The sequence below is a fragment of the Mytilus galloprovincialis genome, chromosome 3 (genome assembly GCF_965363235.1).
Source record: "Mytilus galloprovincialis chromosome 3, xbMytGall1.hap1.1, whole genome shotgun sequence".
Classification (NCBI taxonomy): domain Eukaryota; kingdom Metazoa; phylum Mollusca; class Bivalvia; order Mytilida; family Mytilidae; genus Mytilus; species Mytilus galloprovincialis.
Window position 1 is genome coordinate 6,334,056 of NC_134840.1, and position 24,013 is coordinate 6,358,068.

The following is a 24,013-nucleotide window of genomic DNA, read 5'->3' on the forward strand; positions in this document are numbered from 1 at the left end:
GATCTACCTTAACTGGGCAAAATCATAGTCTTAAAAATCAAACCGGGAAATTAGATGCAAGAGCATACCGTACTTTCACCTATAATAGTTTACTTTTACAAATTGTGACTTGGATGCAGAGTTGTCTCAGTGGAACTCATACCACATCTTCTTATATGTAAGACTTGTAAGGCTACGGTATATATGCATATTGTGACGTTGGAGACGTTTGTGCTAATCACGTGATAGTAACTTTGTTTTCCAGTAAAATGTCGGTATGGAAGACCGCTCCAAAAGCCAAACCAACTGGAAAAGCAAAGCCAGTGAAATACACTGCTGCCAACATTGCTTCAAGCAAACGGAGAGGTTCAAAGATAAACGATAAGCCGTATTTAGACATGAGTATGCTTGAACCTCCGAAAATGATAACCAACTCATCATACGGCACTACGAAATTTGAGCATGACCAAACTGAATCACCAATGATTTCAATGGGGATGTATATACCATTATATGATAACCGTAAGAGAAAGCAAGATCTCCTCAAAGACCAACTAGCAGATGTAACTGGCAGACTTCACAAGGTTAGTAGGTATACAAAAAAAAGTAAAATCACAAAAATACTGAACTCCGAGGGAAAAAAAAGGAAAGTCCCTAATCAAAGGGCAAAATCAAAGGCTCAAACACATCATACGAATGGGTAACAACCGCCAAGAGTCTAACAAAACAATAGAAGATGTAGGCAATGTTAAGAATCGGCAACTGTATGGTCAGACAGGTTCCTTCTGAAGCAGAATGTTACCGTCATTTGACTAATTCATAGTTCCAGAGGTCCATTATAGTAGTGGACATCTGATAATACATATCGATAATCCAATAGTTCATATAGTTTCATTATAGTTTTTCTATGTGTCTGTTTTAATTTTCAGATAATAAGATATCAGAGTTGACTAAACCTTGTAGAGTTTTAATGTTAAAAAGTCTTATTGATAATAATTTTTTTTAACAATTTCATACTTTCCAACAACTTTTCCGTACATATAATTCAATTATATATTATTTTTCTTTTGGAGAACATTATGTTATTGTATCTAAAAGTTTGTTAATATTTGTAAAAACAAGTCTAGTAGAACAAAAACTATCCGGCCGAAAGCCAAAACGTAAATCATAACAATTGAAACAAGAATGTGTCCCAAGTACACGAATGTCTCATCCGCACTATCATTTTCTATGTTCAGTGGACCGTGAAAATGGGGTTATATCTCTAATTTGGTATAAAAATTAGAAAGTTCATATCATAGGGAACATGTGTACTAAGTTTCAAGTTGATTGGACTTCAACTTCATCAAAAACTACCTCGACCAAAAACTTTAACCTGGATCAAAAACTTTAACCTGAAGCGGGACAGACGAACGGACGAACGGGCGGGTGGACGGACGAACGAACGCACCGACCAGAAAACATAATACTCATAAATGGGGCATAAAAAGGAAAAAACATTCCAACCCTAATTTAAAATGCTTCTGATGCCACTGTCCAGCTAGAATTGTTACACCAGAGACATATATACTTTCGTAACGTCATCACAGATACCAGTAACATTTAAATTTGGTTTAGAATGTTATTTCTCTTTTTTCGGGTATTTTTTTCAAAATTGCCATTTTTTTTAATTGCATTTTTAGATCATTTCTTATAAATAAATATAAATTTAAAATAACACATTAAAAATGCGACATATTGTCGTATTAAAAAACGCTGCACACATTGCTGTGAGGTGGAACAATTTTTAAAGCTATGATGGCTTGGAGTAAAATAAATTAAACTGATGATTTTTTTTTGTGGTTTTAACAACAAAGTAATGATTATACAAAATTCCTAGAAAAAGCCAAAAAACAAAAAATACTGATCTCCGAGGAAAATTTAAAACAGGCTGTAATCAAATCATATGAAACAAGAATGTGTCCATAGTATACGGATGCCCCACTCGCACTATCATTTTCTATGTTCAGTGGACCATGAAATTGGGGTCAAAACTTTAATTTGGAATTAAAATTAGAAAGATCATATCATAGGGAACATGTGTACTAAGTTTCAAGTTGATGTAACTTTAACTTCATCAAAAACTACCTTGACCAAAAACTTTAACCTGAACTTTGCACTATCATTTTCTATGTTCAGTGAACCATGAAATTGGGGTCAAAACTATAATTTGGCATTAAAATAAGAAAGATCATATCATGGGGAACATGTGTATCAAGTTTCAAGTTGATTGGACTTCAGCTTCATCAAAAACTACCTCGACCAAAAACTTTAACCTGAAGCGAACGGACGCACAGACGGACGGACGCACAGACGGACACACAGACGGACGAACGAACGGAGGCACAGACCAGAAAACATAATGCCCCTCTACTATCGTAGTTGGGGCATAAAAAAAAAATAAAAAGTTCATGCAAACACATCAAACAAATGGATACTGGACAACTGTAGGGACAACTGTAGGGACAACTGTATGGACAACCGTCATATTCCTGACTTTGTACAGGCATTTTCTTAGGTAGAAAATGGTGGATTAAATCTGGCTTTCGTGATAGCTAGCTAAACCTAGCTAAACCTATCAGATTCTATCACTTCATACCCGTAGCCAGGGACGACCCCCCCCCCCCCCTTGAAATCAAATAAGCACTGTTAAAGTCAACGTTTTGTTCAAATTGTGACTGTTAAAGTCGAGTTCATGAGTCCAACGAACCCCCCCTAGGAAATTCCTGGCTACGGGCCTGCACTTGTATTGCAGTCGCCGCATAACAAATCTAAGATTCTAGTATTAAAAGGGGAGATAATTATGGCGGGAAATCAAGATCAGCAGCTGTTAGGTGTGACCACAATTTGTTTGTAAATGAATGGAAGGCTCAGATATTAAAGTTTGGTACATATACATGTCATACACCAAACGGGTCTAGTACTGTTGATTATGTTATTCTGTCGGAGAGTATCCTGGACCAAATCTTGTATTTTAAGGTCTCAGATTTTATACCAACATTGTCAGATACTCATTGTAAACTAGAATGGGAAATACTTGCTACATATAAGCAAGAAAATCTATTTCAAGACAAAAATACACACCCCTTGTCACCTAATTTTAGATGGGATGATGATTCGGCTAATAACTTTCTAATGGCACTGGGCTCTGCTGACATTCAAACCCAATTACACAATTTAAACGATAAGACAACACACAACTCACAAATATCAGTTGATGACACATGTCAAGAGCTAAGTAATATTATACACTTAGCTGCTTGCAAATCTTTAAAAAGACCAAAAATAAACAGTAAAAAACATAAAAAACACAAAAAGTGGTTTAACAAGGACCTAAAAAATATGAGAATGCATCTTTTAAATTATGGGAAAATATACTCAAAGCATCCAAAAGACCCACTTGTTAAAAATCATTTTTACAAACTTTATCGTCAGTACAATAAAACAAGGAAACAAACATACAGACAATACAAACAATCCTTGCTTAATCAATTAGAAAATTTACACGCAGACAATCCAAAACTGTACTGGAACCTTATAAATGACTTGAAGGACACCAAAAAACATGATGAAAATTATTCTACAATTGATTCATCTACATGGTTTTCACATTTTCAAAATCTGAATACTTTACAGGACAAATTCAAGGCACGCCTGGAAGAATTACAAAAACAGCTAGATAAATTAGAGACAGTAAAATGCTTTAATGAGCTTGATATTTCCATAAAAGACACTGAAATATCAAAAGCTTTAGCTAAACTAAAACCTAACAAAAGTCCAGGGATGGATAACATATCAAACAATATGTTAAAACATGGTCAATCAATTCTATTACCTATTCTTAAAAAACTTTTTAACACTTGTCTTTCTTCTGGAATTTATCCCAAGTGCTGGAGTGATGGTTACATCTCAACAATTCACAAATCTAGTGACATTACAAATCCTAACAATTATAGAGGAATCACAGTGACCAGTGCCATTGGAAAAGTGTTTAATAGTGTTCTAAATAGTAGGTTTGATGATTTTTTATTGAAACATAAATTAATTCATGAATGTCAATTAGGTTTTACAAAAAAAGCTAGAACTTCAGATCACATGTTTATTATTAAATGTATTTTTGATAAATATTGTAATTCAAAGGATGGAAGGGTTTATGCCTGCTTTGTGGATTTTCAGAAAGCTTTCGACACAGTCATTCATACTGGTATTAAGTTGAAACTACTATCTGCGGGCGTGGGTACTTCATTTTATAATGTTATTAAACACATGTATGAATCAAGTAAATCTTGTGTTAAAATTCAATCCAGAGTAACAGATTTTTTCCAAATAAAACTTGGAGTTAAACAAGGGGACAATTTAAGTCCCAATCTATTTAAGTTATTTATAAATGACTTGCCAGAGTATTTAAAAGAAAGTGAAGACCCTGTTATACTTAATGAGAAACCAGTTAATTGCTTATTATATGCAGATGATTTGGTCCTTTTATCAACATCTGCTAAAGGATTGCAAACAAGACTAAACATCCTAGAAAAATATTGTAAAGATTGGTGTTTAAGTGTAAATCACACCAAAACAAAGGTTCTGATATTCAACAAAGCAGGCAGACACATTTGTGAAAAATTTACTTATGAAAATATGTTGATTGAGAGTGTTAATAATTATAAATATCTTGGTTTGCACTTTAGTGCATCAGGGTCATTTTCATATGCTCAGAATGAACTGTATAAAAAGTCCTTGAAGGCTTATTATAAATTGTACAAGAATTTATTATCACTTAATCCAAGCATAAGTACCAGCTTACATGTATTTGATCATACCATAAAACCAATACTCCTATATGGGTCTGAAATATGGGGAACTTTTAATCCATTCTCAGCAAGATTCAGAAATGGAACTTTACCATTTGAAAAAATCTATTCCAGTTTAAAATGTGAGCGACTACATATAAAATTTTGTAAACTGGTTTTAGGTGTTCATAAAAAATCCATGAATTTTGGAATTTTATCCGAGCTAGGACGATTCCCACTATATTATAATGTGATTAAATCCATGTTAAATTACTGGTATCGCTTGGAAAATCTTGATTCCCAATTTTCTCTTCTTAAAGATGCTTATGTAACATCACAGAATCTTTCTCACTCAAAAAAACCATCTTGGTATGGCTCTATGAAGTCAATTCTTGAAATGATCCCAGACATCAATCATCTATCTTCACCATTACCAAAAATTAATAGCTTCAAAGCTAATATAAAAAAAATATTAAAATCATATTTTATAGACTTGTGGAACACTGATTTGGTAAAGCATTCAGATGGTAAACTTAGAACTTATGTTACATTTAAATCAGTTTTTGGAAGAGAAAAATATCTTTCCATTATTGGGAATTTTGAACAGAGAGGAAGCTTAACAAAGCTCAGAATTTCATCACACCACTTAAGAATTGAGTCTGGAAGGTATCAGGGTACTCTCCTAAATGACAGAACTTGTACTCGTTGTAACTCCGGAGATGTGGAGGATGAATATCATTTTTTATTCCAATGTGTTAAATTTAATGATGACCGCAATCATCTATTTCAAGAGATAACTAAAAGTTGCCCCAACTTTTTAACTCTTAACGCAAGAGATAAACTGATATGGCTTATGAACACAGAAGATAAGTCTATTCTCACTGCTGCATGTAAATTTATTTCGAAAAATTGTTAATTATGTGGCTTTCTTGTCTGCTTCAGACACGAGGAGGACTGTGTAAATACCACAGCTCCTTGAGTACCGCCCCTTGGTGTCTGTTGCAGTAGGGAAACCTACACTATTCTCAATACCTGTTTACTGCAGTATATGTTATTTGCTGTGAATAAACATAAACTTTTTTCATTTGTGTTTGTTTTTCTGCATCAGATACGAGGAGGATCGTTAGAGCTTTTAAGATCACAATCCTAGAGCATCGTCCCTTGGTGTCTGTTGCAGCTAAACAATCATTTTTTTTTATATTTTAAATTTATACAATGTCATTTTCAGCAAAAAAATATTATAAAATCAAGTGAGAAAAAAAAGTAAATAAATAAATGGGGTTTGCCACATCTCTGGAGTAGCAACTCTCAAATACTTTTTTATTTAACAAATAATACCTGTATGACTATTTCAATAGTTTATTTTACAATGTTATATGTAAAATACTGTATGTTGTATCAATCATATATGTTATGTGTATATGCCCCCCTGGGGACCTAATTTGGAAAATAAAATTTATCTTATCTTATCTTATCTTTAATACCTCAAAATGTTTAAATTATAGAATGTATAAGTCTGAGTTTGGTTTTGAAGATTATTTAACTACATTGCCTTTTCAGTGGCGGATCCAGGGGGGGGGGGGGGGGTTCCGGGGGTGCGCACCCCCCCCCCTTTATTTTTGCCGATCAATGCATTTGTATCGGGACATATGTTTTGCACCCCACCCTTTGCCCTGGGTTAGCACCCCCCCTTTCGAAAATTCCTGCATCCGCCCCTGCTTTTGATCTTAGAATTAATTTGTGTAAATATAGATGCAGTAGTCATAGGTTACCTATTGAATGTGGTAGATTTTATAGCATTGATAGATCAGAAAGAATATGTGATTTATGTAACAGCAATGTGTTAGGAGATGAATTTCATTATATATATGATTGTACTTTCTTTAATGCTGAAAGGCTGAAATTTTTGCCTGCAGATATTTGTAAAATTAAAAATACTATGAGCTTCTCTAATTTAATGAATAGCAAAGATAAATTTGCTATGGTTTTTTTGGGAGTTTTTGGAGAAAAAAATAATTTGTCTTTGATTCTGAGAAAAAAAAATTGTTTATTTCACCCTCAGCTGCCACCATATGTAATGCTAAAATTGAAAGAAAAAAATTGTTTTCGACTTGTCGCGAAAAAAATAGATTGTTTTTCGCCACAGGCGAAAAAAAAAGTTTGTACAGAAAAAAAAACCATAGCCCCCCCCCAGAAAATCAAATGGTTGCTGCCTAATATGTACTAAAAAGTCTACGTTTTATTGTCAGTAGTGCTTTTGTTTACCTAATATGTACTATGTTTTATTGTCAGTAGTGCTATTGTTTACCTTATATGTACTATGTTTTATTGTCAGTAGTGCTTTTGTTTACCTAATATGTACTATGTTTTATTGTCAGTAGTGCTTTTGTTTACCTAATATGTACTATGTTTTATTGTCAGTAATGCTATTGTTTACCTAATATGTACTATGTTTATTGTCAGTAGTGCTTTTGTTTACCTAATATGTACTATGTTTTATTGTCAGTAGTGCTTTTGTTTACCTAATATGTACTATGTTTTATTGTCAGTAGTGCTTTTGTTTACCTAATATGTACTAAAAAGTCTATGTTTTATTGTCAGTAGTGCTATTGTTTACCTAATATGTACTATGTTTTATTGTCAGTAATGTTATTGTTTACCTAATATGTACTATGTTTTATTGTCAGTAGTGCTTTTGTTTACCTAATATGTACTATATTTTATTGTCAGTAGTGCTTTTGTTTACCTAATATGTACTATGTTTTATTGTCAGTAGTGCTTTTGTTTACCTAATATGTACTATGTTTTATTGTTAGTAATGCTATTGTTTACATGTTTTTATTAACCAACTAAGTACATTATTGCCAAAAAAGACTGGTTATTAAAAATAACATATTTTCTGTAATGGCCCTGTTTTTCTGTAATGGCCCTGTTTTTTCTGTAATGGCCCTGTTTTTCTGTAATGGCCCTGTTTTTCTGTCATGGCCCTGTTTTTTCTGTAATGGCCCAGTTTTTCTGTAATGGCCCTGTATTAATGCCTGGTTTGTCTGTGTAAAGCACAGTTAGGGTTTTTAATAAAGTTAATAAAATTAAGTTGTAAAGAGTATAATACTTTTTTGTATTTTATTTAATTTAGTAACCAGCAACCAACATTAAAGAACCATATATAGGGATCACTGTTCCTCCTGTTTTTCAACACATAACTTCTGTCAACTTAATATCTTGGATATTTGGTATATTAACACATACACTTTTATTCAGTTGGTTAATAAATGTATTAAGAAATGGGTGTTTTTATAATGGCTCTGTTATATGTCCTCGGTCAGTAATAATGGCCTCGGATGTCTGTAATGGCCCTCGGCGTTGCCTCGGGCCATTACAGACTTCCTCGACCATTATAACAGACCTTGGACATATAACAGGGCCATTATAAAAACACCCATTCATTAATACTATAATAATGTATTATTACTATGTTTTATTGTCAGTAACATTATTGTTTACCTAATATGTACTATGTTTTATTGTCAGTAATGCTATTGTTTACCTAATATGTACTATGTTTTATTGTTAGTAATGCTATTGTTTACATGTTTATAATGTATTATTACTATGTTTTATTGTCAGTAACATTATTGTTTACCTAATATGTACTATAGGGTTATTGCATGAATATTGGGGAATATTGTCCCGAGTAGAATTTTATATTGCACGAGCTTGCGAGTGCAATATATGTTCTACGAGGGACAATATTCCCCAATATTCATGCAATAACCCTTTTATTGTATAGCAATATAATATTTGAAAGTAAAAATTGGTTTAAACTAAGAATTAAACGTTGATGACGTCATGAATTTTGAAGATTTATTGCACTAGTGCAATATTAGAATTTATTGCACGCTAACTTTTGGTTACGTTCTGTGGGAAATATTATATTGCTATACAATAATATGTTTTATTGTTAGTAATGCTATTGTTTACATGTTTATAATGTATTATTACTGTGTTTTATTGTCAGTAACATTATTGTTTACACATTATTATTATGTTTTATTGTCAGTAATGCTATTGTTTACATATTGTATTGTATGTTTTATGCCACTAATGCGATTTAGACACAACTTAGAGATGGGGTATGATTGCCAATTGAGACAACTCTCCATCCAAATCTCAAATTACAAAAGTAAACCATTATAGATGTTAATATTTTATGTTTATGACAATGTTTTATTGTCAGTAATGATATTGTTTACTTTTTATGTTTTATGTTTTGTTGTCAGTAATGCCATTTTTTACATTTTGTTTTATTGTCAGTTACACATTTGTTTACATTTTATGTTTTATTGTCAGTTATGTTATTCTTTAAATTTTATGCTTTATTGTCATTAATGCTATTGTTTACAATGTGTAATCTATTGTCAGTTATGCTACTTATGCAGTTATGCTAGTTATACTACATTTTATGTTTTTTGTTTTATGTCAGTAATGCTATTGTTTACATTTATGTTTTCTTGTCAGTCATGTCAGTAATGATATTGTTTACAATTTCTGTTCTATTGTCAGTTATGGCTGCTTTTTACATTTTTTGATTTATGTCAGTAATACTATGTTTTATTGTCAGTCATGTCAGTAATGCTATTTCTGTTTTATGTTTTATTTTCAGAAATGTTATTGTTTATAACTCATGTTTTATCTGTTATTGTCAGTAATACTATTTATTTATGTTACAGACTCTGTTTGAGTATGATACTCTGAACGACTATGAGAAAGAAGTACAGAAAAGGGTAAGAGTTAAAGTACTCATGTTACTATATACACACATTTATATATGGTTTGCTTTTTGTAGCATTTAATTGATTGTCTTGCCTGCATGAAAATAAAGAAATCTGTATTACTTTTTCTATGGTAATGGTGAGATATAGACTTTAATAATTGCAACTACCATTTAAAGGAAGTTGTCTGCCTCTTAGTATTACTATTATTGATAGATCAACTGTATTTGCTTTATTGATTTGTTGTCACTAACATGTTGGTATGACCTTTGTCTTGTATAGCAACAGTTTTAGGAGTTCATAAAAACTTTCTTGTCTCCATGATGGCAACTTTTATAATCAGTTACACTTAAAATTTGTATGCTGTTTTTTTGCCCTGTTAAACATCAGATGAACTCAATAATCAGTTAAAATTGAAATGGGAGACATTTGTTAGGGAGTGGATCTTTTAAAATGTATTTATATGAAGTTTTATAAGATCTCATTTCTTGTGGCACTTCCTAATGATAGAAAAAATTATACCAGCAGGGCATTATAAAAAGCTCATCCTCTCTATGAGGGGGGCATGTGGTATTAGATATTCTTATTATCTAATAATTATTTCATTATCTGTAGCTGTTTTTTCAGGATGGAGTTGTGAAAAATACAAGAAACAAGTTAAAGAATATGCAACAAGGTGAGGTATGTAATCATACACATATTTAGACAATTGCATCTCTGTAGAAATGCAGATAAAATAAAAATAAAAAAAAAACAACATGCAAATATGGTATGATAACCAGCAAGACAACTATTCATGTAAGACCACATGACAAAGATGTAAATAATTGATTTTTTTTAGAATTTGCTTGGACAATTTTGGTGAAAAAAAAGACAACATGGGCTTAAATAAGCAATTGCCCAGGCAATCATTATGACTTGTTTTATGTCATATATTTTAAATAAGAAATAAACATGCTTGCCACTGAAGTTCCTTAAATTGGTAGTTAAGTTGTTAAGTACATTGAGTACAAACATGTTTTGGTTATCTTATTTTTGGTTGACAGTTGGTGTCCATTCATTTTTGATGTGTTTTGTTATTTGATTTTGCCATGTGATAAGGGACTTTCTGATTGAATTTTCCTCGGAGTTAAGTATTTTTGTGATTTTACTTTTTATCGACCCATAACCCTTTAATGAGGATTACTTTATATACTTTTTCTTCAGTGCAACGGATGTTGCCTTAACTTATTGAATCAACGTAAGCAACAATATTAATCAAAGCCTCAGTAATCAGCATCTCACTAACAAATTTCTATTGGTGAACTCAGTAAACCAATCTTTTTTTTATGGCTATGTTTAGTTTCTATTAATATCTGTTATTGTAAATAAGGATCTCAACAGAATCATTTTTATGCATGACAGTACTATCCCTGTCAGATATTAGATTTTTTTTGTTTCAGATGAAGGAGACAATAGAAGCATTGTTAGGCCAATATGATCAGGAGGTAACAGAGAATACCATTGGTGCAATTAATGAGAGAGATGAAGTAAGTACAAACAGTATAGTATATATCGCTGATAATTCTATAATCAATGTAATATGCTGCCAGAAGAAAAAAAAACAAAAATTGTCAACATACTTTGATGTTTTTACATATCACACTCATACACACACACTTAAAATAGATAAATACCATTAAAAGTGCATGATTCAATTTCAAGTAAATTTTGATAACAATATTTTTCTTGTTAAAAAGATAAACTTTCAATGCTTCAATGTTTCTTCAAAGTATTAAAATGTTGATCATTAAGTTTGCTTTTCAGTTTGATATTTTTCTATTCTACAAAGACAAAGTAACTTTTGAAATTAAATAAAATGTTTTGTTTATGTTCTCTATTTATCAGTAAATACATCTGATATGTTCTGTCTTTTTGTAGCTTTTGTACCAGTTAGCTGATGTAAGTAAACTTCACCAATATAATAACAGTGTTTATTCTGAGCTGATAACCCTTTTTTGGTCCCACTTCCTGTATTGTGATATTTTTCTGTAATTTCGAATGGAAATAAATATGTGGCAATGAAATTGATTAATGAATACTCTGTTGTGCAAAGTTAAATAATAAATAACATTTTAAGTATATGAAATAAATGTTGTATTTTAATCATGTTTATCAAATAAATGTTTTATTTATCATGTTTATTATTTAAATGATATTATTTTTCAGTGGTTTTCAGCAGATCATTCAGAGTTGGTAAGTATATCTAAGTTAAAATCATGGAATATATATTTTATTGCAAATAATGTTATATAACTTCTGTTCCTTTTTTTCATTCCATCGTTATTCATTTTCATATCAGAAATCATTTTATTCTGCAAATGTAATTATAATTCATATGCATTGATATGCAATGGAACTTCTGAAGACCCAATGCTCTTAAGGTTGACTCTAAACTACATTTGAATAAAAGTAAATGTTAAAGTTACATCAATGACACAGCAATCCTATAAACAAGTAAAACAGGAAAACCGTGTGCTGAAATTAAGGTATCTTTTTTATATGATTATGATGATTGTCACAAATGCTTTTTAATATAATTGCTATTTGATGAAATTTGTTGGTATGAATTTATGGATATAAACAGAAAGACAGCAACCGAAGAACACATGTTTAATACCAAAAATGTAATATTTCATTCTGTACTTGCTATAAAATAACAGAGAAATTAATGGAGATGAATATTTATTGTAGGAAGAACTTGATGTATCTATGAATAAGGAGGAAGAGACTGAACTAGAGTAAGTACTAAGTAACATAGCTATCTGATCAATAATTGTATTGATGCTTACACATTGAAAAATACTACATTGACTTTATCAGTTGTCACAAAAAGGGAAGCATATTCAATATTGTAGTTGGAGTGTAAAATTATTCAATTTGTATGTTTGAAATTATATGGTAGGGTAAAAACAGAGCATTAAGTGTTTTGTTTCCACGCTCACACTTAAGTTTTCTGTTCCAAATTTAATGAAGTTCATACACAATCATAAGAACCAAAACTCAAAGACAGCGATCAAAGGACAGAAAGTCAATTATCTTTTTAGAGTTATGCCCCTTTATAACTTGGAAAATTAATGAATGTCTATTTACAATATCGGAGTATTTCTACTGTATATAATAATGAATTTTATATCTGTATTTCTACTGTATATAATAATGAATTTTATATCTGTATTTCTATTGTATATAATAATGAATTTCTACTGTATATAATAATGAATTTTATATTTGTATTTTTACTGTATATAATAATGAATTTTATATTTGTATTTCTACTGTATATAATAATGAATTTTATATTTGTATTTCTACTATATTTGTATTTTTACTATATATAATAATGAATTTTATATTTGTATTTCTACTGTATATAATAATGAATTTTATATTTGTATTTCTACTGTATATAATAATGAATTGTATATTTGTATTTCTACTGTATATGATAATGAATTGTATATTTGTATTTCTACTGTATATAATAATGAATTGTATATTTGTATTTCTACTGTATATAATAATGAATTGTATATTTGTATTTCTACTGTATATGATAATGACATGTATATTTACAGTAAAAGTTTCAATGCCACCATCATTACTTTTGAGAAAATGAAACGTGTGCAGCGACATCTCAAGATGGGTAACTTAGATCCTAAGAAACTCCTGGCCTTAGAGAAGTAAGTTGGTATCATGATTAGAAACAAAAATGATCATTTTATATATTTTGGTTTATAGTGACACATTCTTTCTTGGTTAAAATCAAGAAGAAAAATACTGCTGAAAATATTTTTGAAATCATAAAAACATTATTTGAAGCAGTTTATTTCTTTATTTTTATTGATTGCATGATATTTTAGTGTGAAATTGAGATTAGAGGTTTATTGATACAATGTATTACTTTATCGGTAATTCGTATATTTTCCCTTTGATGTTACTGCCTAATATTTTCGAGTATCAACGTACTGGCTGTATCACTGAAAATATTAGGAAATACATTGTGTGACGTCATAATTACCGATAAACAGAATAATAGGTAGTTTCGTTTTTGATACTGACTGTATCATGTGGAATATCTTAACTCGCCCTAACGGGCTCGTCTAGATATTCCACATGATATAGTCAGTATCAAAAACAAAGCTACCTATTATTCTATATGTATCAGGTCGGATGACTGTATGTTGATGGTGCTGTGAGTAGATATTTTAGTAAGATTCATACCTTTCTTCTAAAATATCATAAGTAAGATGTATTATTTTAGTGTGTTGATAATGACTGTTTCTTTAACAGGGAGAAAAAGAAATTAGAAATGGACATGGTTAGCAATGTCAAGGTAATGCAACATGGTGAGTTTATATGTAAATTAAGTTAAACTTAAAAAATGGTGAGTATAATATGTAAATTGAGTTAAACTTATAAAATGGGGAGTATAAAATGTAAATTGAATTAAACTTATACTCATTTATCTATACTCGATTTGTCTTGTCAGAGGCATACAGTATAATATGTAAACTGATTTAAACTTGTAAAATGTACTCATTTCTCTATGCTTGGATTAATGTCTTGTCAGAGACATTGTAAATATTATGATTTCTTTCTGATCTTTCCCTCCAAAATCATTAGAAATTAATAAGTTGTTAACAACCTTAAATTAAATATTGGTTTATACAAACAGTTGTCATTTCAGAGATATCTTCTTTCATGTTTTACAAGGAAACACACAAATCTTGAAATACTGAACTGGAATATTCTTTAAAAATGAGATCCTTTGAAATTTAAAAAAGAATGTTTAGAACTAATGAACACAGATCAATGTATAGTTTGACATATTTCACACATTACTTTGTTTTAGATATGTGACCCTTATTAATGGTGAAAAAAGTATTAATCCTAAGGTTTCTTCTCATTAAAATATTGTAACATAAAGCTAGGAACTGCAAACAGGTTGATTTGAACTGTTTTCACAGTTTGTTGTTTATAAGTTAGATATTACCCTTTATACATTTCAAAATAACAAACTTTGAGGTTTCTGTTCACTACAATAACTCCTGTATCAATGTAAATAGATCAATTAGTTGTAAAGAAAGAGAGATTTTAGCTGCATTTAGTGATTGCTTATTGTCCAGAAGATTTTTGTCGAGCCTTCGACTTTAGTCGAAAAAGCGAGACTAAGCGATCCTACATTCCGTCGTCGTCGGCGTCGTCGGCGGCGTCAACAAATATTCACTCTGTGGTTAAAGTTTTTGAAATTTTAATAACTTTCTTAAACTATACTGAATTTCTACCAAACTTGGACAGAAGCTTGTTTATGATCATAAGAAAGTATCCAGAAGTAAATTTTGTAAAAATAAAATTCCATTTTTTCCGTATTTTACTTATAAATGGACTTAGTTTTTCTGCGAGGAAACATTACATTCACTCTGTGGTTAAAGTTTTTAAAATTTTAATAACTTTCATAAACTATCCTTGATATGTACCAAACTAGGACAGAAGCTTGTTTATGATCATAAGATAGTAACAAGAAGAAAATGTTGTGAAAATAAATTTCCACTTTTCCGTATTTTACTTATAAATGGACTTAGTTTTTCTGCGAGGAAACATTACATTCACTCTGTGGTTAAAGTTTTTAAAATTTTAATAACTTTCATAAACTATCAAGGATTTGTACCAAACTTGGACAGAAGCTTGTTTATGATCATAAGATAGTATCAAGAAGAAAATTTTGTAAAAATAAATTTCCACTTTTCCGTATTTTACTTATAAATGGACTTAGTTAGTTTTTTTGCCAGAAACAAAACATTCACTCTGTGGTTTAAGTTTTTAAAATTTTTATAATGTTCTTAAACTATCATGGATTTTTACCAAACTTAGACAAAAGCTTATTTCTGATCATAAGATATTATTCAGAAGTAAATTTTGTAAAAAAAAAAAATCACTTTTTCCGTATTTTACTTATAAATGGACTTAGTTTTTCTTCCAGTTAACATTACATACAGTCTGCAGTTAAAGTTTATAAAACATTTATTAGATTCATAAATTATCCTGGATTTTTTTTACCAAACTTGGAAGTTTCTTTCAATCGTGTATCGTGACAGTATCGTGAGGGAAATTTTGATTGATGTTTTTCCTCATTTTTGTTGAGTCTGCGATTAACAGAAAAAGTAGGCGAGACACCGGGTTCCGTGGAACCCTTACGAATTTTTATCATGGTTATAACCGTTGATACTCCTAATGATTTAAATTTATCATTGGATGGTATTGACAAATATTTATAGTGAAAAGTTGGAGACATTTTATGACTATCAATGTATTATGTTATGGGTCCTTTTTTATTGGACTTGCTATTGTATTGGTTATTATTATTATTCTTATTTTAAATCTTTCAAAAAAAACTTTCATAATCGAATTTAAAGCATGTATAATGATGGAATATTTAAGTGCTTTAATTGACAGTAAGTGTCCAGGCTAGTCCTGCTGGAGGAGGAGATACAGATCCAGTTCCATGGAAAAATGCTGCTGACCAAATTGTTTCTATGTTAAATCAAGTACGCTTGGAAGGAAATGAAGGTACAGTGTATTTTGATGATTATGTTTCATGATTATGTTCCGTGGTTATGTTCCATGATTATGTTCCATGATAAGGTGTTTATCTAGAATCACTTTGATTAAAGTCACTACTACTTTATGCATTCATCATGTATAATTTCTACAATAATTGGACAAGAAATGAGTATGTTGTATCAATGTCACAAAATCACTACATATTGCAACGTAAATGGGTTTTCGTGTGTAAACGTATTTTTCATTCATAATCTGTCTCATTACATTATACCCCGCTAGCTCAGCCGTTTACGTTACTGGTAGAGAGGGTTCGGCCTGTGCTTTCGCTCCAGGACTTCTGACAGCATACTGACAATACAACGAAACAATAAATTCAATAAGTGACAGGTATACGAAACCTAAAATATGACAGTGATGACGATTTGCCAAGCAATGTATTTGCTCATATAACAAATGACCAAAATTCATAAAACAGTTTCATATTTAATAGACAAAGACAATATAAATACATAAATATCGTGGTATATCCATGTGAAAATATCAATTCAGAATTTCAATACATTTTCGAACTTCCCCTTTTTTTGAACAAACGATGCGGTGAAAAATACCCATTACAAGTTTACCAATTCAAAGAAGCGTTTGGCCTTAGTGCTATCTAATGGAATGAAATAATATGATACTAGAATTTTGAGGTGTCTGTATTCTTAAAATATTGAGAGCTGTACACTAGTCGTCTTTCACTAAAATTTTATCCAATCAATCAAGTTGTGACGTCAACCTTCCGAGACAAAAGAAATTATACCCACTGGTTCCCACCGACTTTGTTAGACTAGATCATGAACCTCATTATTCTATGACTAGGGAACAAAAATCGATCCAGTAAAAAAAAACATCGCATTTCTCTATACCTGTTTAATTTTCAATCCAACCAGAGCAATGTCTGAAAACGTTTTTCAATATCATTGACCAGTTCAAGATCCAAAACCAAAACATGCGATAATACAAAATTCTATTTCAGAGTAAGGCACGAACAATTCCGTAGATTGACGACCGTTACTCCAAAATACCCCTCGGATTAACCATCTGTTTAAATATCGCTATCAAAATGAACTCCATCTCTTTATAAACCCGAAATCATAAAATCTCTAGCTAGTGTACAATTCCCTCTATTTATTCTGGAACGGAAACGTAATTTAATATTTTAGAACTGTTTGACTACAAGACCGAAAAGAATATATCAAATGAGAAGAGATAAATATTTAAGTCAAACATCAAAATACAAAATAAAATGAAATTTAAATGTACAACTTACCAGTACGAAAGTTTTCCCCAATCTAAAGAAATACTGCCCTGACGAGGTTTAAATATCCAAGTCTGGACATTGAGTTCAAGCACGAGATAAACGATCCCCGCGAAAAAGTGACCGGACAACTATAGTTATATATAGTATCTAAAAATAGAAAAAGGGGAATTTACGATGACCCACAAACGTTACAATATGTCTCAAGTAACTGCATCAAGCAAATATTTGAATGATGCTTTTTAATATTGTTTGGATATTACACTCATTCTTTGGTCATCTATTGATAATACTCTGTTAATACAAATGTCTGGTGTCCGTCCGTCTGTCTGTCCCTCCGTCTGTCTGTCTGGCGTAAACATGTCGCCCCGTAACTTGAGAATGACTTATCCAAATTTCATGAAACTTAATATAGTTGTTTCTTATGATGGTCAAATGATCTGTATACTTTTTGATGAAAATAAGACTAAAACTTTTTGAGTTACGGCACTTTGTAACTAAAACATGGGTGTGTTTTTTTCACATGTCGCACTGTTTCTCAAAAACAATTTTTGATAATTGCTTCAAACTTAACACACTTCTTAGTTATATTAATCTTAAGATTTGTATACTTTTTGGTGATGATTCAAAATTTAATTTTTGAGTTATTGAGTATTTTGTAAAAAAGGGGGAGTTTTTGTTTACATTGTGCGCTATATCTCAAAAACGATTTATGATTATTGTTTAAAACTTTACACACTTCTTTGTTATATTAATCTAAAGATCTATATATTTTTTGGTTTTGATTCAAAATTTTATTTAAGTTATATTTAGTTTTATGTAAAAAAAAAAAAGAGGGGGGTGGGGTTTCACATGTCCTGCCGTATCTCAAAAAGAATATATGGTTATTGCTTAAAACTTTCTCAGAAACTATTTATGATTATTGCATGAAACTTCCACACAAGACATCGGCCGTATCATGGGCTCAGGGCGCAGCTGTTATTGGCATTCAATACTTGACTTGCACTTGAACTATTGAATCAAATTCTTATTATTTTCATAGAGTTGATGTATCTTGGAGAACATTTGAAAGAGCTGATGAAAAATTTAGAAAAGCAGCAAAAACAGGTTAAGAGGTAAGTATAGGAAATGTATTAGATTCAAAATGAATTAGAAACAAATACAAAGAGAAAAATGAAAAGAAACAAAAAATTGTTTTTAAAGTAGCCACAATTATTTGTAGAGATGTCAGATTTAAAAGAGAGAAAAAAGGTTTTCCATTAGGGTCAACCACTTCCCAAAGTAAACATTAAAACAGGAAATAGATGTCTTACTAGGCTGTTAACCATTTCCCAAAACATGCAAAAAAAAACCCCAGAAAATAAAGGTCCTCCTTGTTAGTCAACCAGTTTCTTCATTTACAAAAAAAGAATTGGGTCTTCCATGAAGATCAAAAATTTCCTTAAGTGTGCAAAAAAGGAAACGTAGGGAGCTTCCATGAAGATCATTCCATAAGTATACAACCCAGGAAATATAACCTAGAAATAGTGGTCCTCAATAAAGATCATGTAAAATACCTAGAAATAGTGGTCCTCAATAAAGACCATGTAAAATAAGTAGAAATAGTGGTCCTCAATAAAGATCATGTAAAATAACTAGAAAAAGTGGTCCTCAATAAAGACCATGTAAAATAACTAGAAATAGTGGTCCTCAATAAAGATCATGTAAAATAACTAGAAATAGTGGTCCTCAATAAAGATCATATAAAATACCTAGAAATAGTGGTCCTCAATAAAGATCATGTAAAATAACTAGAAATAGTGGTCCTCAATAAAGATCATGTAAAATAACTAGAAATAGTGGTCCTCAATAAAGATCAAATAACTAGAAATAGTGGTCCTCAATAAAGATCATGTAAAATACCTAGAAATAGTGGTCCTCAATAAAGATCATGTAAAATAACTAGAAATAGTGGTCCTCAATAAAGATCATGTAAAATAACTAGAAATAGTGGTCCTCAATAAAGATCAAATAACTAGAAATAGTGGTCCTCAATAAAGATCATGTAAAATACCTAGAAATAGTGGTCCTCAATAAAGATCATGTAAAATAACTAGAAATAGTGGTCCTCAATAAAGATCATGTAAAATAACTAGAAATAGTGGTCCTCAATAAAGATCAAATAACTAGAAATAGTGGTCCTCAATAAAGATCATGTAAAATAACTAGAAATAGTGGTCCTCAATAAAGATCATGTAAAATAACTAGAAATAGTGGTCCTCAATAAAGATCATGTAAAATAACTAGAAATAGTGGTCCTCAATAAAGATCATGTAAAATAACTAGAAATAGTGGTCCTCAATAAAGATCATGTAAAATAAATGGAAATAGTGGTCCTCAATAAAGATCATGTAAAATAACTAGAAATAGTGGTCCTCAATAAAGATCATGTAAAATAAATGGAAATAGTGGTCCTCAATAAAGATCATGTAAAATAACTAGAAATAGTGGTCCTCAATAAAGATCATGTAAAATAACTAGAAATAGTGGTCCTCAATAAAGATCATGTAAAATACGGGGTACCTAGAAATAGTGGTCCTCAATAAAGATAATGTAAAATACCTAGAAATAGTGGTCCTCAATAAAGATCATGTAAAATAACTAGAAATAGTGGTCCTCAATAAAGATCATGTAAAATACCTAGAAATAGTGGTCCTCAATAAAGATCATGTAAAATACCTAGAAATATTGGTCCTCAATAAAGATCATGTAAAATAACTAGAAATAGTGGTCCTCAATAAAGATCATGTAAAATACCTAGAAATAGTGGTCCTCAATAAAGATCATGTAAAATAACTAGAAATAGTGGTCCTCAATAAAGATCATGTAAAATACCTAGAAATAGTGGTCCTCAATAAAGATCATGTAAAATAACTAGAAATAGTGGTCCTCAATAAAGATCATATAAAATAACTAGAAATAGTGGTCCTCAATAAAGATCATGTAAAATAACTAGAAATAGTGGTCCTCAATAAAGATCATGTAAAATACCTAGAAATAGTGGTCCTCAATAAAGATCATGTAAAATAACTAGAAATAGTGGTCCTCAATAAAGATCATATAAAATAACTAGAAATAGTGGTCCTCAATAAAGATCATGTAAAATAACTAGAAATAGTGGTCCTCAATAAAGATCATGTAAAATAACTAGAAATAGTGGTCCTCAATAAAGATCATGTAAAATAACTAGAAATAGTGGTCCTCAATAAAGATCAAATAACTAGAAATAGTGGTCCTCAATAAAGATCATGTAAAATACCTAGAAATAGTGGTCCTCAATAAAGATCATGTAAAATAACTAGAAATAGTGGTCCTCAATAAAGATCATTTAAAATAACTAGAAATAGTGGTCCTCAATAAAGACCACGTAAAATAACTAGAAATAGTGGTCCTCATTAAAGATCATGTAAAATAAGTAGAAATAGTTGTCCTCAATAAAGATCATGTAAAATAACTAGAAATAGTGGTCCTCAATAAAGATCATGTAAAATACCTAGAAATAGTGGTCCTCAATAAAGATCATGTAAAATAGAGGTCCTCAACAAAGATCATGTAAAATAACTAGAAATAGTGGTCCTCAATAAAGATCATGTAAAATAACTAGAAATAGTGGTCCTCAATAAAGATCATGTAAAATACCTAGAAATAGTGGTCCTCAATAAAGATCATGTAAAATAACTAGAAATAGTGGTCCTCAATAAAGATCATGTAAAATAACTAGAAATAGTGGTCCTCAATAAAGATCAAACATTTCCCATAGTATGCATAAAAAATAGTATTTAAAATAAGTTATGTACTTTGAAACTTACTGAATATTGTAAAAATAATATGTATGATACTGTTTTTGTGACATGAGTTTCTGTGAAAATCTGGAGACCAAATGTATGGAAACTAAAAAAACCAAACATTTGGGAGCATAAAACCAAAAGCACCCTCAACAGAATAGTTTAGTAAACTAAATTAGGTCAGCTTTGACTAAGGGTTTGGCAACCTTTGTTGTAATAAATTTATGTAAATTATGCATGGGAAATTTACAGATAGAAGGTCTTGTATATGAAATGAGACATATCAAATATAGACATTGTATACTGGGAATTTTTTATAGAAATGTGTTTGATACCTGAAGCCTGTTGAATTTTTACCTATTAAACATTTCAGTCTACAAGCAGATATAAAAAGGGAGAAAAAGGTAAGTACCTGTGAATGAATGAATGGTTTATTATTGTGCAACTTGTATATATACAATAGATACATATAAGTACAATATTACATTATAACCAGCCAGATAGGCTTACGATGCCCAATTATACTATTGATAAAACAGAAAACATAAATAAATTGACATGACATGTAAACTTATAAGCCATACACGCACTGAACAAAAAAAATATAAATAAATTGCACAATTGCTGTTCTTCATTTCAAGGTGAACCTAAAAAAAAGCTTTAAAGTTTCTGTAAACGTTCACAGATTGACAGCAAACCTCTTTTATATTATCAAGATTTAAACTTGTTAAAAAATTCTTCAACAGTTGGTTATTTGTTGGATCTTGCCATTACATGCTACATGTAAGAATCAGCAAAATGTTTAAACAATGGGAATCAGACTTGTCAAAAGAGATATTTCACCGAAATGATGACTATCTCCACAAAATGATGAAATGTCAATATTTTATAACAACTAAAACATACAGCAGTACATCTTATTTGAACAGCCATCAGGAAACAGATGAAACATTTAAAAGCTAGATCAAAAAGTAGTCTGGATAAATATTGGTCTTGAGTACTGTAAATTCAGAAATTATTGTGTGCATTTATTATTGCGATTTTGTCATTTTAGACTTAAATGCGATTTTATTTTTCTACGATTTTGAGTAAAATCCTGTTTAGTTTATATAAAATATTTCAAAATGCGTGTTCAAATTAATGCGTTTACAGCTCTGTCGCATTTTTCGCAATAATAAAAACATTGCAATAATTTGTGAATTTACAGTAACTTATATTTATTTGTATATTTTGTATTGATGTTAACTGCCTTTTGTTCTAAGAATTTTGTAGAATGATAGACAGGACAATTATTGTGGTAATGTATAAAATATTTTGTCTTTGATTGTAAGACCAGTGCTCTGTGGTAAATCAGAAAAAAGTTTCCCAAAACACTGAGTATGGCTTGATTTGTCTATTAATATTCATGGTAGAGTCCTATTTCAAGGCAATTATCCTAAAAAAATGTGATCTAATCAGAATATTTTATTGCAATATAATAGATAAGAAAATTGTTGACATTTGTTTTTTTATAATGCAGAAATTTGTTATTTTATTTCAAGTAAAGGTAAAGTTAGATAAAGCTTAGAAGTTTATACATGATGTTTTACAATGAAATTGAAAGCTAATTTTGAACCAACTAACAATATTTCACAGGAAAGTAATATTATTTTTAAATTCTAATTCCTAAACTCAAATGAACATAAAATATTTATCAAATAACCACAAACTCTTACATGGGAGACGCCACTTGCAGAGACAAGCGCACATTTTATTATAAATATGAGTATAATATTGTTGAAAGTTCATATAATACATGTATATATTTATCATATACTTAGCATTGATATGATAGCTTTTGCATATGTGTAATGAGCGGAAGTACACAAGCCATAATTTCCCACCCTTGCTGATAACCCATATCAGGGGCCTTTTGTGCACAAAACCCATAATAGTGCCTCTCGTGCTAGTTACTTCCGTTTTTTCCGGTATCGGTTGTTTACTTTTCCATTGTGACATCAGATATTATTTACGACGACATAAAAATTTACGGGAACTTTTGTGGGGATAGTTTAGTACTTGCTAACAAATGCCATTGACAATTATGAATCATTTTATAGTACAACAAACATGGAGTAATAATGATCATAAAACTCTTCCAAATTTTCAATGTTTCAAAATGCCTCCATAGGAAATAGTAACATAAATAAATATGGAGGTAGTGATGTTATTGTTGGGCAATTATAGTGTATTTGTTGGATTCATTTTTTAACTTTTATATAAAGTTTTTGATTGTTTTAGTTATGTTATTTGTTAATTTGCCATACATAAAACAATTGTCAGAAGTATATCAGCGATTAATACATGGTCTCTTCCATATCGGCCCGGGTATCATCCCTCGACCCATATCAGCACCTCGACTACGTCTTGGGATGATACCCGGGCAGATATGGAAAAGACCATGTATTAATCTCTATATATATATAGCTATTAAGCAGCTTGTACTGGTTTCCCCTTACTTGTGGTCCACAAATCTGAAAAAAAATAATATGATTAATAATAGTATTTATTTTGCAAAAATGATACTGTACACTTTGACTGCAATGACTCGAATGACTTAAAACCACCTAGGTTCACTCGTGCATGAACTCAATATCCCAATTGAACCAACCTTACTATAATTAACCAAACACGTGTTAACTATAAACAAATAACATTTTACATGTTCGA

General features: G+C 30.5%; 1 protein-coding gene across 3 annotated transcripts in view; it reads left to right on the plus strand.

Annotated features, from left to right (window-relative positions):
* The first annotated feature begins 227 nt into the window (after window positions 1-227).
* The window catches only part of LOC143067045 (uncharacterized), a 58,003-nt gene continuing 34,217 nt past the window's right edge, over window positions 228-24,013 (plus strand). For 2 of the 3 annotated variants that reach the window (XM_076240028.1, XM_076240030.1), the window contains exons 1-12: window positions 228-563; window positions 9,536-9,589; window positions 10,205-10,258; window positions 11,020-11,106; window positions 11,498-11,518; window positions 11,786-11,812; window positions 12,311-12,357; window positions 13,195-13,299; window positions 13,910-13,965; window positions 16,073-16,186; window positions 18,523-18,595; window positions 21,678-21,708. In XM_076240028.1, the coding sequence (XP_076096143.1) occupies window positions 249-563; window positions 9,536-9,589; window positions 10,205-10,258; window positions 11,020-11,106; window positions 11,498-11,518; window positions 11,786-11,812; window positions 12,311-12,357; window positions 13,195-13,299; window positions 13,910-13,965; window positions 16,073-16,186; window positions 18,523-18,595; window positions 21,678-21,708 (984 nt within the window). In that variant the 5' untranslated portion in view covers window positions 228-248. The remainder of the gene's footprint in view (window positions 564-9,535; window positions 9,590-10,204; window positions 10,259-11,019; window positions 11,107-11,497; window positions 11,519-11,785; window positions 11,813-12,310; window positions 12,358-13,194; window positions 13,300-13,909; window positions 13,966-16,072; window positions 16,187-18,522; window positions 18,596-21,677; window positions 21,709-24,013) is intronic. The other variant, XM_076240029.1, reaches the window with a different exon arrangement.